General features: G+C 38.7%; 1 protein-coding gene across 1 annotated transcript in view; it reads left to right on the forward strand.

Annotated features, from left to right (window-relative positions):
- The window catches only part of EEFSEC (eukaryotic elongation factor, selenocysteine-tRNA specific), a gene marked incomplete at both ends in the record, with an annotated part of 124,533 nt that overhangs the window by 63,692 nt on the left and 43,561 nt on the right, over positions 1–17,280 (forward strand). Inside the window, one exon of the mRNA XM_082004714.1 lies at positions 4,600–5,241. Within this exon, the coding sequence (XP_081860840.1) occupies positions 4,600–5,241 (642 nt within the window). The remainder of the gene's footprint in view (positions 1–4,599; positions 5,242–17,280) is intronic.

The following is a 17,280-nucleotide window of genomic DNA, read 5'->3' on the forward strand; positions in this document are numbered from 1 at the left end:
TGTTTATCTCAAGGGCTGAACTGTTTGGGTGCTTTTGATTTCTGTTTTGCATTTTGAACACAAACTACTTCTTTCTCGCTCTTTTTGTAGACCTTTACATAATGCTGTAGGAACATTAATGTGATTATACAAATAAAATTTTAAAAGTGAAGCAAATCCTTTTGCAAATGATGTAAGATTTCAACACATGGCTCTTGATTTATATCACGATGAGATGTAATCAATTCCCTTGTGCTGTTATTAGAAAACAAAATGTTAAGTGAATTTCTTAGCTAAGTTTGTAGCAAGTTTTATAATGGTATCCAAGTTTTCCATGTTTACCTACATTGTTTTCATGTGATAAAGTCTATCTCTTTAAAGTTGCACTCAGTATGGGCCTTGCACTATTTTCCTGGACAAGAAGAGATAGAAGTTGTTTTACAGACAGCATTTTGAGGACAAAAATTAGGTGCTCGACATAAATGCAAAGACATGCCAAAGATACTGGTCATAGCTGGTCTTAGTTATGAATTCCTGTTGCTCAGGACAGAATGCTCAGAAATATTTAACAACATTCTGTTGGTAGATGGGTGGACTGGGTGATCCAGCCCCAACTCCCTACTTGAAACTTCTTTTGTTTTAAAGCTGAAGAAAATATGTGAAAGTTCAGAATTGTGCTAGAACTTGTGGAGATACCTTACATAGGTGAAACTAGATATGCACAAAAGAAACAAATCTAATACTGAGGGCCATTTGCATCCTTTTCTGTGCTTCCAGGTTTGTATGTTAAGGGCCAGACAAAACAAAGATGAATTTTAGTTACGTATTTCAGTCCTTTGGAAGAAAAAAACCTATACTTGGAGTATTTTAAACCATGGACGAATGTCTCTGTCAGTCGGGGTCAGAGTGAAATGGAATGAAATACTGTACGGATGGTCATGGTCTGCTCAGAAAACAGGAAGTTAGTGATTTAAAGCTACTCTGGCTGTTGTTATTTGATCCAGCGGGTGCAGATCAACTCACTGATTCACTTCTCTGCTGAGTCCACATCTGACCTTTAGAAGGAGATGCAATTCCAACTCTGTTCTTGTGTGATCTAATCCACCCCCCCAATTACCTAAGCACTCTTTAGCGTTGTTTTGGTCAGAACCTAATTCCTATGTACATTATGCTCTTGGAACAGAGTTTTATGGTCAGTTAAGATACCATATTGTGTAATCCTTTTACAGTTGATTCCCGTACTGAGAACATGTAGGGGAAAAAAGGAATGGGCTAGAATGTGCTCCTCCCATTTGCTTTTCTTCTGTCCTCAGATATGTGTATGGAAACTTCAGATAGAAGAGTGGATACCATGACTATAAGGGGGAAAACTGTTTACATTGAAAACAAATATAGATGGGCTGATTAAATCATCTGCAAAGTACTAGATAGGTCAGCATGAAGTGCTAATTTTCAGTAGGTTGAGTAATGCATTATCTTTCCCTTCACATGTGTGAGGACAAGCAGACCTGTCTGAAAGCCAGACCCAGCTACAGAGAAATCAGGTGATTCTTAAAGCTCTGGGTGAGTGCAGTCAGCATGGGGGGCTTGCCCTCCCATGAGAGAGTTGGAGGCAGACCAGATAATCTGGTTTAGCTGGGGGGAAAAAGCTTTGCTTTACATGGTTCTGCAAATTTTCAGTGGTGTTTTTTTTTTATTAGGACATTTTTCTGAAAGAGAATTAGTCAGGATCCAGCATTTTTCCTGAACTTGCATTGGAGACTGTGAGGACCATCAGCAAATGTATGAACAGGAGCCATCCTGTTAAAGCCTCATGCAACACTGGAAAATACTCCTGTAGTAGTACTCAAACTGCGAAGTTTCTCCTGCACGTAGGAATTACAGCAAGCTTTTGTCATGAAAAGTGACTTTTTACAGTTGTATACTCTTTTTAATGTAGTTTAACACTGAGAAATGTGTAAGAACACAGTATTCTGATACAAGCCAGCTCTGTGTGCCATGGTTGAGAACTGCAAATCTCTTTGAAAAAGTTTAATAGTATGAAGTGAATGTTTTAAAAGTACGTATTAATTCTTCTTCTGATCGTTATTTATGGGCTGCATGCTAGATACATCAAGCCTAATAATTTCACTTAATTTAAGGGGAGGCGTAACACTTGAGGACTGTTTCATAGATGTGTAATTAAAAGGTACGAGGTATTCTGAGCATATGTACACAAGAATAGGTATATTTAAACACAATTTTTATTCCTTAATACTATCTGAATTTTGTGAAAGATGTTTCAGATGAAACATCAGTAGACTGTTTTAGAGACTGTCAAATATTTTCTGTAATAATTTCACTCAGCTGTTTAGGTGGGTAGTTTCTTAAAAGTAATATTATAACCTGGAATATTAATAATAAAAAAAAAAATCTTTGTGTCTCCATTTAAGGTAGAAAACTGCATAGTCTCTTGTCTTGTGCGTCTTCCAGTTTCAGTTTTGTGTTGACAAGTGACAGTGCTGGAAGATTCCTTAGTTCTTGTCAGTTTATTCACCCTGTCCATGGTTGTAGAAGATGGAAGACTTATTGCCAGTATTACCACATATGAAATCACATAAATCTTCCAAAATGGTTTGGGCTCATGCTTTTCATCTGGCAATTTCAATTTTGTAGTGCTTGTTTATTTATTTGAAACACATATGTTTAGAATACCTTCCATTTTTAAAAAAAATCTTTAAACATTACTTGTATCACCAGTGTTGCAACTATCACAATAATTGTAACCAGAGAGGGAGGGGTAGGTTATAGCGAATGAAAAAAGGAAGGGTTTGATTCAAGCCCCTGTACTTCCAGCTGTCAAAAGTGTACAACCTTGGAAGTGAAGAGAGAGGTGGAGGTAAATGCTAAATTGTTTCTCCCATTTATCTAAATAGGTAGTACTGTCTAGGAGGTTTGGCTAAAGGGAAAACAAATACATAATTGAGTACAATAATGTCAGAAACTGAAATCCTAGTGAATATTTAGAATGGTCTTTTAAGTCTGTTCTGACATTAGTTAAGATCACACCAAACTATTCTGGACCAGGCTTTTTAGCGAGGGGTTATTCTTACATGCAGGTACCTCTTGATCTCCTTTCTCATTCTGTGGATTCTCCAAGAATCCACAGGCAGTGATGTGGCACTTGATTTGAAAAATGTTGCAATAATAACTATTATAGTCTGAAAAAGGATGTTTCTTTTGGTTTTGGTTAGCAGACAGATCCAGGGAACCCAAACAATACTTGTAGTGGTGAAGGTCATGGGCATTGTTATTTGTGTAATTATGATTTCAAGAAGGAATACAGGGTTTTTGTTGTTTTCCAGAAGCTGCACAGCTACTTGATTTTTTTTTTCCCCCTTTTTATCAGCTTTCTGTATATTGCCTGTGTCCATTTTTTGCTGAATTATTTGGAGAGCTCTTTATATTCTAGTTACTGAAGGTTTTACTTCAGCCAGTAGACTTTTCATCTACTCCTCTATTTTCGATCTAAGTTTCTGCAATTTGTTCCCCTCTGAGTGTGACTTTTTTTTTTACAATCTTCCCTTAGTATCACTTAGATTGGTGATGTTGGGAATGAGCATACAAAGATTTGTCTGAAGCCAAGTATTATGTCCTTCAAACAGGGTGGCAGGCTTCTTAGAAAAGGAAAAGGTGAAAAACATGTTTTTGGTTTTGCTTATGCATTGTATCCAAGATGAAAAAAAAAAGCTGATATCTTCAATATTATCCTGTAAGTAAATAATTCTGTGATTAAAATTAATAAGGCTAACTTCTCTAGGCTGTTCTGAGTCATCTAACCTAAATGATGTGCTCTACACTGTGTGACATACTGAGAATGTAGCCCAGATCTGCTGAGTCCAGTCCTTTGGTTTGGGATTCTCTTCATCTGTGCTCGTGTATTTTGGTTTCTTACTTTCAGGAGTTAGAAGATAAATGGGGTAGGCCAGGAGTAGGAGATGAGCTAAGGGACACGCAGTGGTTGGAGATTGATTTGAGAACCGTTCTATCTGAGTAAGACAGATACTATTGGCTTGAATGCTGACAATTGCACAGTAGCATTTGACATGAACCTTTTTGTGATACCTATAGAATTAGTACTAAGAAAAGGGAGAGAGAAGAAATTATACGAAGAGTTGCGATCTGTTCTAGCAATGTTGCTGTTTTGTACACATCCACGGCATAATCTATTGTATGTTGATAAAGGCATACTAAAGAAATGTTCTCTGGAAGGGAGCATTCCCATGGAGAGTTCAGTTCTTGGATCCAATTTTAAGGTTTCAGCCCTTCAAAAATATGTTGTGTATAACACAAAATATGTGTTGTGTATGTAGGTATTGCTGCACAGATGATGTAAATGTTGATGTAACTGTGGCCATGATAATCTTACACAATTAGAATAAGCTAAGAGGCTCAAACCTGTGGTAATTCTAAATGATGGGGTATGTTCTCAGTCTGTTCACTTTCTACTTTTTGAATTGTGGACTCTTCTGGAAGGTCTGCTGTCTTGAAAGAGAGCAGGGTGTGATACGTGGCTTTGTGCTTGTGACACACTTGTGTGCAATTAATCGCTTTGTTTTTTTCTTGCTCTTTCATCAATAGGTGACAAAGAAAGTCAAGTCCATGCAGATGTTCCATACTCCTGTGACTTATGCTATGCAGGGTGACAGAGTAGGTGTCTGTGTAACCCAGTTTGATCCCAAACTGCTAGAACGAGGCCTAATTTGCACCCCAGAATCACTTCACACCATCCATGCTGCAATAATTTCCCTGAAGAAAATCCAATATTTTCGAGGAGCTCTTCAGACCAAGGCCAAGTTCCATATCACAGTTGGTCACGAAACAGTTATGGGAAGAGTGATGTTTTTCAGTCCAGCCCCTGCTGACTTCAATGAAGAAATTGAAGAAAATGTTTTTGATTTTGAAAAAGACTATCTTTATCAAGAGGAATATTTGTCCAAGGACTCAAATTCTTCAGAGGAGAACAAAGAAGATGACCAGGCAGGAGAAGTCCAGCTCCCAAGACAACAGTGGGCTTTGCTAGAGTTTGAGAAGCCAGTCACTTGTCCTAAACTGTCCCTTGTGATCGGCTCCAAGCTGGATACAGATATTCATGCAAATACCTGCAGGTTGGCATTCCATGGGGTACTGCTACAAGGCATGGAAGACAAGAACTATACAGAGACTTTCCTTCCGAAGCTGAAAGTGTACAAACTGAAGCATAAAGAAGGACAAGTGGAAAGGGTAAGCTGTTGTCTTAATGCTGTACATAGGAAGGGGAAATATTTGTTCTGTGTGACTACATATATTGGCAGGCTACAGAATTTTCATCTGTTGTGTTCCAGATTTTTAATAGACGTTTTTCTTACATTTGTATACCTAGTGGATTACATCTTGTCTGCTTGCAAATAATAAAAAATCACTGCTTAAAAGTGACTAGTTTATTCAGTTCAATGCAGTGCTGAGTAATTTCATGCTGGTTTTTCATTGATCCTTTTGATGTCTAGCCAGTCTGTTCTTCCTGCAAACTTGCTTTGTGTACCTTCCTAAGTGGCTCAGGTGTTCTCTTCCCAGTTGACAAAACTTCTAGCTTTCCTTTGACATATTTTACACAGTTATTCTCCAGTACATTGAAAATGTACAGACAGCGTAAACCAAATAGAAAGTAGTGTTAGATTAAATAACACAAAGAATACTGTAATTCTTTAATGCATTTTCACATTTTATTAAATAAGAACCTCAATTATTGACATTTATTTTAGTAGGCAAAAAGAATCTCCTGCAAGATGCCTTACAAAGCTATAACATGCTAAAGTTGGGATCAAGCCTGGGACATGGGGAGCTTGGAGCCTTGATTAATGCATGTTGTTTCTGTGTTGCACCGGTGTTAATCTGCTATAGTGCATGTACTTGACCCACCTCAGTGTGGCAGAAAATAGAGGTGCTTTCTGGAGGACTTAGCATTTAGAACACAACTTAATTGGGAATTTTTACTGTCCTTTCAGTACAGGTAGATACGCTTTCTATAGCGGCCTGGTATTACTACATTGCTGTCATAAACTTGATCTTGATGGTGGTTACCTTTCAGTAATCAGCGGAGAACTATTTGATTATACATCCCATAGTGGAATGCTTCATGATGAGTGGTTTAGGTGGAGATGTGCAACATATAAATAATTTAATTGCTTACCCATAAATGAGGAGAGCTTATATAAACTTTAGCAAATGTTTACTTGATGTATTAGTGCAGTAGGTATCTTATTAACTCTTGGGTAAAGAACTATTTTATTCTCCTAATCCAAAACCTGATTTGTTTGAAGAAAATGTCTAGTGTTTTTACTTCTTTTCAAAATTCCATAAAGCTGTGTTGAGTACTGCATCTCCTTACTTTACTGTAGACTAAACACTTAGTATACCTTACCATGTTTGCAATTTATAACGCAGACTTCTGGAATACTTTTTGTGTTTGCTTTATTAATTTAATAGTAAAAAATAAACTAAGATTCCTGTCATGGCATGATTGTGAATTAGGTTCTTTTCTAAATGCCTCGCTACATTAATTGATCAAATGGGCAATTCATATCTTCCCCTTTTCTCTGAGGTTTCTATGTTGCTATTTAGCTTTAAAAAGAAAAAAAAAGAAAACCAGAGTTTCTCCTTTTGAATTTCCACTACTGAACTTGGAGGCCATTCTTTTCAAAGGAACTGCATGATGTGTTGGTTTTTTGGATGCCAGTTTTGCCACTAGGCATGAAGATAGTTAAGGGGAGAGTCTCTGTAGTTTTCTGAAAAAGTTGTGTCTCTCAATATGGGTCTATGGGACACCCAAAATCAGTAGTCTTCAAAATTTTGGTAGCAGGTGTATTTTTTCCTCTGTTTGAAATGGGCAGCTACCTTTCTCTTTGGCTGATAGTGGTGTTGAACAATGGGTCCGAGGTATTCTGTCCTCTAAGCTGCAGAGAAGCTTAGACCAAATGTGCATGTCTGGATACCAGTTGTTCTGATGCTATAGAGCTATCTGAACTCATGAAACATTCGCCTTCATCTTTGCTAAAAATTCACTTACTTGTGCATGGCCCATGCTGCTAATACTCAGCAAGGCCTGGCTTACCAGCTCCTTTTGTTTCTCTGTGGCTGCAGGAATATGAACGAGGACAGAAGTTTGTGATACCCATGGAGACACATGAGGCTTGTTTTATTTAACTGATATAAACTGGTCTCAGATTATTTATTTTTGCTCCCAGTGCATGGCACTAGTCTATGGGAATTGAAAACTTGCAGAGTACCAACTGTGTGAGTTGTCTGACTTTGTTAACAGACTTTGCTGTTAGCCTCAGTTGTGCATTTTTAATTGTTTTTATTTAGTGTTATTTTCAAATAATTTGCTAGTTTACTTATTCTGCTATTGATTTTATTGTGTAAATAATGGAATAACATTAATCAAATTACACCTATTTTATTTTCTGGTCCAGAAAATAACCAATGAATGTGGGTTATTGAACATTTGACCAACAGAGTAATTTGATTCGCTGATGTATTAGCGAACTGTTTTGATATTTTCCCATGCCTTTTAAAATATAGACCTGGGGGTTTTATTTTATCTTGTCTTCATCTGTCACACGCTGTGCCCTGTATAAGAGCTTTGATCACTGTCTGTATGAATACTAATTGGCTCTGTAACTGAGCTATTGCCATCGAATAGTCTGTTTGCAGGTTAGGTTTGTTTTCAGATTCTGCCTCCTGGGGTACTGTAGATGCTCAGAGTTGGCATTTTCCCTGATGTGTGCCGAAAGGATAGTGGAGCAAATGTTGTAAGAAATGTTTGTGGTCTAAAGTCATCGTGCTGGTTATAAAAGGCCTGATGGGGAAGTACATGCAGCGCTAGTTGAAGTAGCTACTATTAAGTCTGTACTTTTGCAGAGCAGAGAGCAGCAGGAACAATTGGGTGGTACAGTGACTTATTTTAGTACACAAAGTCACTAGCTAATAGAAAATCTGAATCAGCTGGTCCCACCCTGCTGCTGATGGATGGCTGGAGATTAGGATCACTGAATTTAGGGTGTCTATTCTTGGCACTGATACAGGAAAATTTCTTTTTCTATCGAGCAAGGAAGCTCCCCCCTCCTCACCTTCCCTGGGGAGGCATAAAAAAAAATAATAATTAAAAAATACATGTTACCTTCACAAGAAGTGAACCTTTTCCTCCAGAGAATGCTGCTGGGGAAAATTAGCTTCACAGCTTCCTGAAAGGCTGGGAGATAGGGAGGCGGGGATGTGTAATGTCCGCCTTCCCAAGTTCAGCATGGGCTGGAAGCAGGCTCTCAGAACCAGGCTGTAGTGGAATTCAGTAATGCCTGTTTGTAAAGCGCTGCAGCTAATCCGATGTAGGCTCTCCCAAGCCCCCTGCTTGCTGCTAGAATTACAATAAATTCCCAGCAGTTTAACTGCCTGTTTACCCAGGAGAAATCAGGCATTTATGGTTTGGCTTTTTGTTCCTATTCTGATTAATTTCAGAGCACTGATGGAATAGTAAGAATTGTAAATTCATTAAGTTTCAGCATCATAATACTTCTCTCTTGTGCCCCTTGTGCATGGTACCCTCCTGGATTTTAAAGTGTTTTGGTTGTTTTTTTTTTTAAATAAAAGATCACTTTTTCTCAAAAAATTTTTTTGTCTCTCTAAGATCAAGTGTGACACTTTCTCTGTTTCACATAGAAATCAAATCCATGAACTGGGTAAACACTGTATTTTTAAAAAGTAAAAAAGCATACTTAAACTAGCAAACAGTCTTGAATTAGGTGTGAATCTTCACTAAAATGTACTAAGCTTCCCGTTTTTTCTCATCTGCTTAAATGATGGTAAATGTTCTACAAAAATTCAAGTACCCTTGCACTTTTTTTGTGCTGCTCACTGTTTCCCTTCGGTGTCTTGCCTCTTTAATGCTAAGACTGAGTGGAGCCCTGGGAGAGAGAGAATCAAAGCCTGACAACTGTTTGAGCATCCTGTTGTTCACCAGGATCTTTGAATTCACCTGTCTGCAGTATATCCTTGAGCCTCTTTTCACATCCCTGCTTATTTATCATCTGAGGGTTTTTTTAGGTATGTATTACTGTAGTATCTGAGAAATTTGGCCTTAAAACATTTATCTGCCTTTTTGGTTAAGTTAGTGTTGCCTGAGATACTGCATAGTGCAGGAAACTTGCTTCTAACTCTGCTGGGATTGCATCTTGGTTATGAAAAAGTTGCATGATTCAAACTGCAGTTACGATTTTTATCTGATGGTTTTTGAACTGTTGTAGAAGTGTGTGAATGCTCCTGTTTTGCTTTAGACCAGATTAAGTTTGGGGTTAGAATAAGTCTTTGGGGGTTCATTTTAAGGAAAATCAAAATCTGCCATCTCTTCAAAACTAAGAGGACACTGGCAAGTTTGTCTTTGCTGAACTTGAGGATTTAAAAAATGATGTGAAATACTAGTCCAGTTTTCTTTTGCAGAGAGGACTTGACGGGAGAATTTCAGTGGAAGGAAGTTTCTGTCAAGAGCATCTTTCTGGCGTGGTTATGTGGAGGCAGAGACTGTCACTCTCTGGACACTTTATTTTTGCAAAACCTTGGCTGCCTGACAAATGTACTTTCAATAGGAAAAAGAACTAGGCTGGCAACAAGTGGCTTATACTGATAAAAAGGTAAAAGCAGGGCTGAGAGTGCTATTGTGAACGCCAGTGTTGCTTTAAGGAGTGAGATGTGGGAATCTTGGTGGAAAAAAGGGCAAATGAGATGCTGTGAAGAAAGCGTGTCCCTCTGAATTGGCATATGGCAGTGGCTGTGAATGTGGATGCGCTAAACTGTAACAGGTCAGCAGCCCCTGGAGTCAGAGACAAGCAAATTATGAAGATAAACAACTGTTGTCCTTGGTCTTGTGCTTCTGGAGACAGGCTGCTTACCAGTTAGCTCTTTGCAGTTCTGTGGGCAGAGAGACTTGTATTAATCCTAACGCCATCTCTGAAATATCTTCCTCTCTGAATTTTACCTCTGTGCCACATTGCAGATTAATTCCAGTCTGGCTCATGAAGCAGTTACTCAGTTTCTGGGATAAATCCTTTATATTTGTCATGTTATTTGCTCTTTGGCTTCCATGGACATACAGGTTGAGTGCAGTGAGCTTCAGCTGAAAGGTGAACTGTAGAAGTGCATCATGCTTTCCTGCATGACTCAGATATTCTGCCTGTTTTTAAAGTGTTTGCACAAGCAGGATTTATCTTAGGATGGTTGCCACAGGGTTCTATTGTCGAGGATGCTCGTAAATCAGTAGGTCTGTGGCAGAAACAAAAGGAGAAGGAAAACTCCCTGCCTTGCTTGCATAGCTCAAGCTGCACCTTCTGCACTTTCAAGCTTGTGTGGTGAAAAATACATGCATGTCTCAGCTGCGATTGTTTCCCATTTTAAGCATTAGCAGAATGTTTTCCTATGAGAATGGGCTTGTCCTTCCTAAAGATGCTTTCTCTGTGTTTCTCTGACATTAAGAGTAATTAATTCTCTTTGTGTATTGCAAAGTTTTAAATGTATTTTTTTCTCCTTATTTCCTTTGCCCTTAGGTTTTACTTATTTGGTGGTAATCACATTGCACTTGTTTCTTCAGCGTTTTCCTTTCATGTGTCACAGCCATGGCATGTCCTAGTTTTATTCATAGCCACTTTGTTCCCATGTTTTGTGGGTTGCTGGACAGTGGGTTTTCTTATTGCACTCATTCTCGTGGGGACTGAGGCCATCTTGTAGCCCACCAAATAGGCATGCGTAGTTTCTGGAGGATGGAAGAATCACTTATTGCTTAACAGCAATATGTTACTAATCGTTTGAATATTGGTGTGATCTAAGTGTCCCCAAGGAGAAAAGTATTGTTGCAGGAGCAAGATGTGAAAGCAGGGTAAGTTATCAAGATTTTTATCAGAGCAACTCTTCTGAAGCATGAGCAGAAGAGAAAAGGCTTATCGTTCAGCATCTTTTGAAAGTGTTGGGTTTTTCTCCTCCTTACAGTAGAATAACAAGAGCCGTGTCAGAGCAAGTGCATTACCTGAGTGTCAAATGGAAGGTCTTTGTCACCATTGCTTAACAGATCTTTCTGGCCTTTCAGAAGAAGGATGAGATTTTGTGGACATCAGTAATAGTAAGCAACTGCAGGAGGTTTGAGAAAATAGTATTTAAATTTGATGACCAGCAGTGACCCCAACTATCATTTAGGGAACTAGACATTTTGAAAAGCAGTGGTTGTGAAAAGGGCATTTTTTAATCCATTGTCAGCCATATTTTGTCTCTTAATTCCTTATGGCTTTTTATGAGTGAAAACACCAACATTTAGTTTACAGAGTGCATGTCAAGTTTATAGTAGCTCAGCGACATGCTTAACCAAACTGCTGAAGAGAGTACAAGGGGGGAAGAAATGAACTCGCCCATGAGTGAATAGGAACATCCAGTGTGGTTCACTTGGGGGATGAGACCAGGCTTCTGGGGAGGTTGACTTTGGGGAGGCATAAGTTAATAAGGGAGTGCCACAGTATTTCTCTCTGGAAAGATTCCCGAGTAGAGGATCACGTGTGAGCAACACTGGTACTTTTTTCACTGCATCCTTTCCAGATATTTTATCAGTAATACCAGCATTCATTTCAGAGTTGTGCCTGTGCACTCTATTTAAAATATTTGCCACAGAAATACTGTTCCTTGAATTTTCTGTTGCATGGTTGCACTGCTGCTAGAAATGAAGAGAAGTAAATTTTATCTGTTCAGATAAGTTAGACGGAAGAATCTAACTATTTCAGATAAAGGATGTTTCATTGGCTTACTAGGGTAATGTTTCATCTGCTATTTTCTTATAGTGGCACTGTAGTTCCAGCAGGATAGCAAGTAAAACACTGCATCAGCAAGGCGATGACACTTTCTGGGTGACTGATACAGTGTGTAGACTAATGTGGGCACAAAGTGAATAACAAGACCAAACTGTACAGCGAACACTGATTGAGTGGTGCTTGCAGGCACACGCAGTGACCTGGGCTGTCTGCAGAGCCTTCTGTGACTCTAGCTGGAAGAAGTGGTGGATGTCACTCCATCTACTGTAAACATGCAGACGCCACAATTAATATTTTTCCTGCTTTGAAGTCTGAACAAGAGTTTGTTTGGTTCTGCTTGGCTGCTGATGGTATGCTAAATACAGTAATAATACAGAGATGAAGGCAATCAGGTGAATAAAAGTGCACAGCACATTCACTAGTTAAAATGCACTGTAAAATAGGAATATAAAAGATGCATTTATTTATTGGCTCTTGTTTAGTTTTTGAATAAAAGGGTTTGAGAAGCTTAGTGGGGGAAGGGGAAGGGAGGGCTGTATGCTCATTAAACAGAAATACCATTTCTGCTCAACAGTACTGAGAAGAGAGTGGCAATGTTTACTGACTGACACAACATGTGGATTAACACAGTAGAATAAATTTGTCATAAAAGTGTACCAGCTAAGTCACAGAATCTGCTTGCTTACTAATATGAAAAGAGTGGTATTTTGTTCACTCACCAAGAAAAGAATGGCTTGCTCCACATGACTGGGTAGTAGAATTTTGCAAGGTTTGAGTAACACCTATGGTTATTATTTATATTATTAAATCTAAAATGCAGACATGCTTTTGGGTCTTACAAGTGTATGGACAGCTGGTCTTGATTTTTCTTAGGTTGTGTAAGAGTCACCTGTGGGGGAATCGGTTTGTCAGCAAGGCAACCAATACAGCATTTTATTTATTGGATACAAAAATAAATTAAGAATGTTACTTAGGTTGCAAAATCAAGCATTTGAAAGTTAGGAAATACCAGATTTACAGTTGCCTATGCAACATTAATTCTGTTCCCCTGTGCCTCTACTCTGTGCACTTAATAAGGCAGGGTTCCTGTGAAATTTTTTTGGATGTAGTCATGTAAAGACTATATCATGGGGTATATCAAAGAGGGACAGGAATAAGGTTGTATGGACATCTGGCATTTCTTAACTTCCGCGTACCCAATTCTGCAACTTAAATAACTGAGGTTTTATATAAATGTAATTTCCTAGGCATTTTTAAAGTAAAAAGGTAAAGTAAAACTAAACCTACATATTATTGAACTGTAACCATCCCTCTGCTGTACACCTTCACTAGGATTTGAGTTACAAATATTCAGCAGTGTAGCATAGACTAGTATTGCTTGATAACACAAACCTTCTTAACCAAATTTTAGAAGGAAACTTAATCTACAAGAGTTGATGGACTGTTTGGCTTTGAGCAGAGGATCCACACACTGCAGTTGGAGATCGTTAGGGGAGGGGACAGACTTGGGATGTTTGTATGTCCATGTGGTGTCTTCAGAAGGGGATGCAAGTCTGTCAAGTCAGCTCTTCTCCCTTGGCATCAGTTGCTTTTGGCAGCTCTTTGCAAGCCTGTCCCAATGAGGATTTTTGTAAGTCTCTGTTCATTGTTACTATCTGCTCTTGCCAAGCTATCTGTGGGCAGTTTCCTTTAGAAACAAATGAACTTAGTTGCTATACTTGACCTACTGCTATGAGCCAGATTGGTGCGTTGTTTCACTTGAAACTTGCCAGGTCTCACTCATGTTTCCTTTTTGGTGTTTAAGATCTCAGAACCTGAGATTGCTACAGTTAAAATACTTAAATAGTTGAAGAAAGTGCCTGAATATTCTTAAGTCATGGAGATACCACCAGAGTCCTTCTGGCTACTCAGAAGAGCAGCCTGGGAGGAACCCTCTACAGCTTGGCAATCCTCTCTGCATCCTTCTTACAAGGCCAGGTCAAGACTTAAGTATCTACAGAGCAGCCTCTTTCTTGGTTTATGCCTGGGTAGTAGGCATTACAGGGTTTTTAATTTTGATAGCATTTCAAGCCAGGGCTGGCTGGTCTGGAGACAGAGGTCCTGAGCAGTATGGTATATAGTAACAGTCTGTAGCCTCCTCTTTTCCCTCTGCATTGATGTTGCTTTTCTGACATAAAGGGAACAGTGTAGACTGGTGTAAAGATTAATAAAATCATGACATCAACCAGTTTCTTTCACTTGGTAAAATGAATGTGTTGTTAACTAGGCTGTGTCAGGACCTTAGTGCCTGTGGTTTTTTGGGATTCACCCTTTCTAGACTTTAAGTAGAGGTGAAGGGAACTTGCACTATCAAGTTGTATAATGAAAGTAGTGCCCTGTTTAGATCCTGTGTGTGCCTGGAGAATGCCAATTGGTATGTATAGTGCTTTTAAAATATAAACCGGTCTGATTATGTAGTTCTTACTCATTGTCCTGACTCAATACTCGGGACTCCTTTTTCACTATTGCACTGGTTTTACCCAAGTGATGGCAAAACACCTGGCACAGAGAAGGGTGTTTCTGGCGGCATGTTGGAAATTCTCAAATGCAACTGTGTCTTTACTGAGAAAGGAAGAGAAGGGCAGAGAAAGGAAGATGTTTCTTGGATACAAGAAACCATAGGCTGGGGAGAGATGGGACAAACATCCGAAAACCGAAGTTTGTGATACATGGAGGTGTCTGTGTGATGGCTTTCTTGCTCTATTGAAATGGCAGTAATGAGACATGAAGTACTGAAGATAAACTTTTCATCTCCATTCTTTGCTCCTGCATGGATGTTTAAAGGCAGAAGTTTAGTTTGTTTGTTTGGAGGATGGTGAAAAAAGGGGTTTAGAGCCCAGCACACCACCGAAAGCTTCTAGTGCTGGAGGGAATTGCAGAAAGAAAAGCCTTTAACACTTTTATGCTGATGTAAGCTCTTGAGGAAACCTGACCAAATTATTCTTTCTGTGTACCAAGTCGTTCACCTAGTTCTCAGTAACAAACTAAAAGCTAGAACAGTCTTTGGAGAATCCAAAAAGCTGCAAACTCAACCATCAGTGAAATCCTCTCAGTTCCTTTCTCCTTCACCCTTTTGTGGCCTCATGTACCGTCATTATCTCAAATGCATGAAGCTACATTATAAAAAAGAACAGGAATTTGCAGCCTCCAAAATTATTCCCATTTCTGACACACAGATGGCAAGTGCTCGCAACTGTTTCCTAGAAATAAATGAGCTGTCACTGATCATGATGAAGATGTCTCAAGTGTACTTTTTTAAAAAAAGTACAAAAAAGTAGTAAAAAATACTTTATATTTTCACTATTAGTCATAGGTTCTTTTTGTTCATTTTCCCCTCCTGTTGTTTTTTGCTTTGGTTTCAATGGGCCATTTATCGGTTTGCTGAGAGTAATCTTCAGACGTGTTTTTATCCCTTATTTAAAAATTGTTTTATTTCTATTTAAAACCGTATAATTTTAGATTAACTCAGAAAAAGTTATTCTTTCTGTGTCTCTAGTATTTAATATTCAGTGCTTTTACTTTCTCTGTCTTAAATGTCTTATTTCCCGTCTTATTCTGGCACCGCTTTGTTTCCTCCTGTGTGTTTCTGTTCTGACCCGCCCCCCCCCCCCCTTTTTTTTAATACAGATATGTTAAGACATGGAGTTATTTGCTCTTGAAATGTGTGTGATGGATTGTTTGAGAGGGTGTTCAGATGACTAATTTTTAAGTTACCTTAAAAATGAGAGTGGTTTAACTCTCATTTGGAGGCTGGACAGAATAGTTTGCTATCCCTGCTCAAAGGGAAAATCAGTTGGTTTTCCTTGGAATTATACTATGATTTGCACTGAATGCCAGCACATGTAATGTTAACTGTGGTTTTGCAAACTATATATAGTATATAGTAGTGTAAGTACTGCTTAGATGAGGAGTGTGAGCTGGTTAGGTTTTTTTTCTGTGAACTTCTTGGTATTAGCAAAAATGTTATGGGCCAGAGATGCGCATACTTCACCTATGGTTATGAAGTGCTGTTTATTTTTTTCCTGAAAACACAAAAGCCAAGTGGGAAGGGATATTTCATAAACTCAGTGCTATTGTGTCCTCTGGTCTAAGCCATAAAACAAGAGTAACAGACGCGTTCCCTTTGAACTTGAAATCCCTTTCTAAGCTGCTGATCTAACCCAAGTGAGAGGGGGAGACTATACCAGTCAGAAAATTTTTCTCTTCTGGGTATTTCTCCCCTGTCTCTTTTCTTTTTTCAAAGTCCTTAAGTGAGTTTGATGCTGCACCTCTGCCCATAAATTTAAAAAAATATTATCGTAATGTAGGTCAGTGAACTGAAACGCCACTGTACACCATGGGGGATTAAAGTCAGAGAGGCAGCCCTCTCCCACTCCCACTAGGTCATATGACAATATAAACAAGAAATGCAAGGAGCCTTCAGCTTTTTCTTGCCCTAATCCTTTGTTTATGCAGCACTTAAACTGACTTTTGGGGTCGTCTCTGTCTGGCATTAAAGCCCTAAAGCTTTTTGAAGTTTCCCTGAAGTTAATAAAATTAGTCTGCCCTCATTGCTAGGCCCCTTGCTGCTGCTTCAGAGCAGACTGCGTATCCCTTACTGTCTTTGCGGCATTTGGCTTTTTAAGTTAATAATATTTTATAACAAAAAAAGAGTGTTTGAGAGAAAAGCAGAAAGATCTCCCAAAAGGCTGTTCAGCTAATAGGCAAAGTGATTGCTGTTGTAGATGTTCTGAGAACTCAAAGGGGATTAACTTAAAATCCAGCGATTGGAGGTAAATTGCTGGTAAAGTAATTGGAAGTGTTGAGTTTCAGTTGGAGGGAACAACATGCATTTCTGTGGCTTTTTACAAAGAACAACTAAAACAAAAATTTAATTTTTCTTTTATTTTCATAAAATGGTCTTGAGGTTGAGAAAATGAGGTTTTCTTCATAGCAATTATCTCTCCTTCACCCGTTTATTTTACCACAAAGACTGATGACTTATCTTTAGTTTTTGTTACGTCAGGCTTTCTTTCATTATTTATTCTTCTTCAGGGATAAATGGGGGATGGATGACACAGGATGGGATGTATGGTATTTAGCGTATGAGACTGAGACTTCGGGTCATAAAGGTTTTATTCCAAACAGCCATTCAGGCAAGTCACTGATCCCTTATTATCTCAGCACTGCTAAAGCAGTTGTTTTTGTAACGGCCTATGGAGATGTCCAAGGAATAATGGTGATCTGGACAGAACATATCAATTGGCTGATGGAGGGATTTTTTTTAACGAGTTGACCGTTGGAATGAAAGGAACAGTGCAGCTGGAGCCGTTGGTTACTTTGCTAAACTGCATGTACAAGAGCAAGACCCTAAAAAGGACATTTCCTTATAAAAGACGAGGTGTTCTAAAATTAAAAGGTATTAAAT

The sequence above is a fragment of the Phaethon aethereus genome (assembly GCF_964289735.1).
Source record: "Phaethon aethereus genome assembly, chromosome: 11".
Classification (NCBI taxonomy): Eukaryota; Metazoa; Chordata; class Aves; order Phaethontiformes; family Phaethontidae; genus Phaethon; species Phaethon aethereus.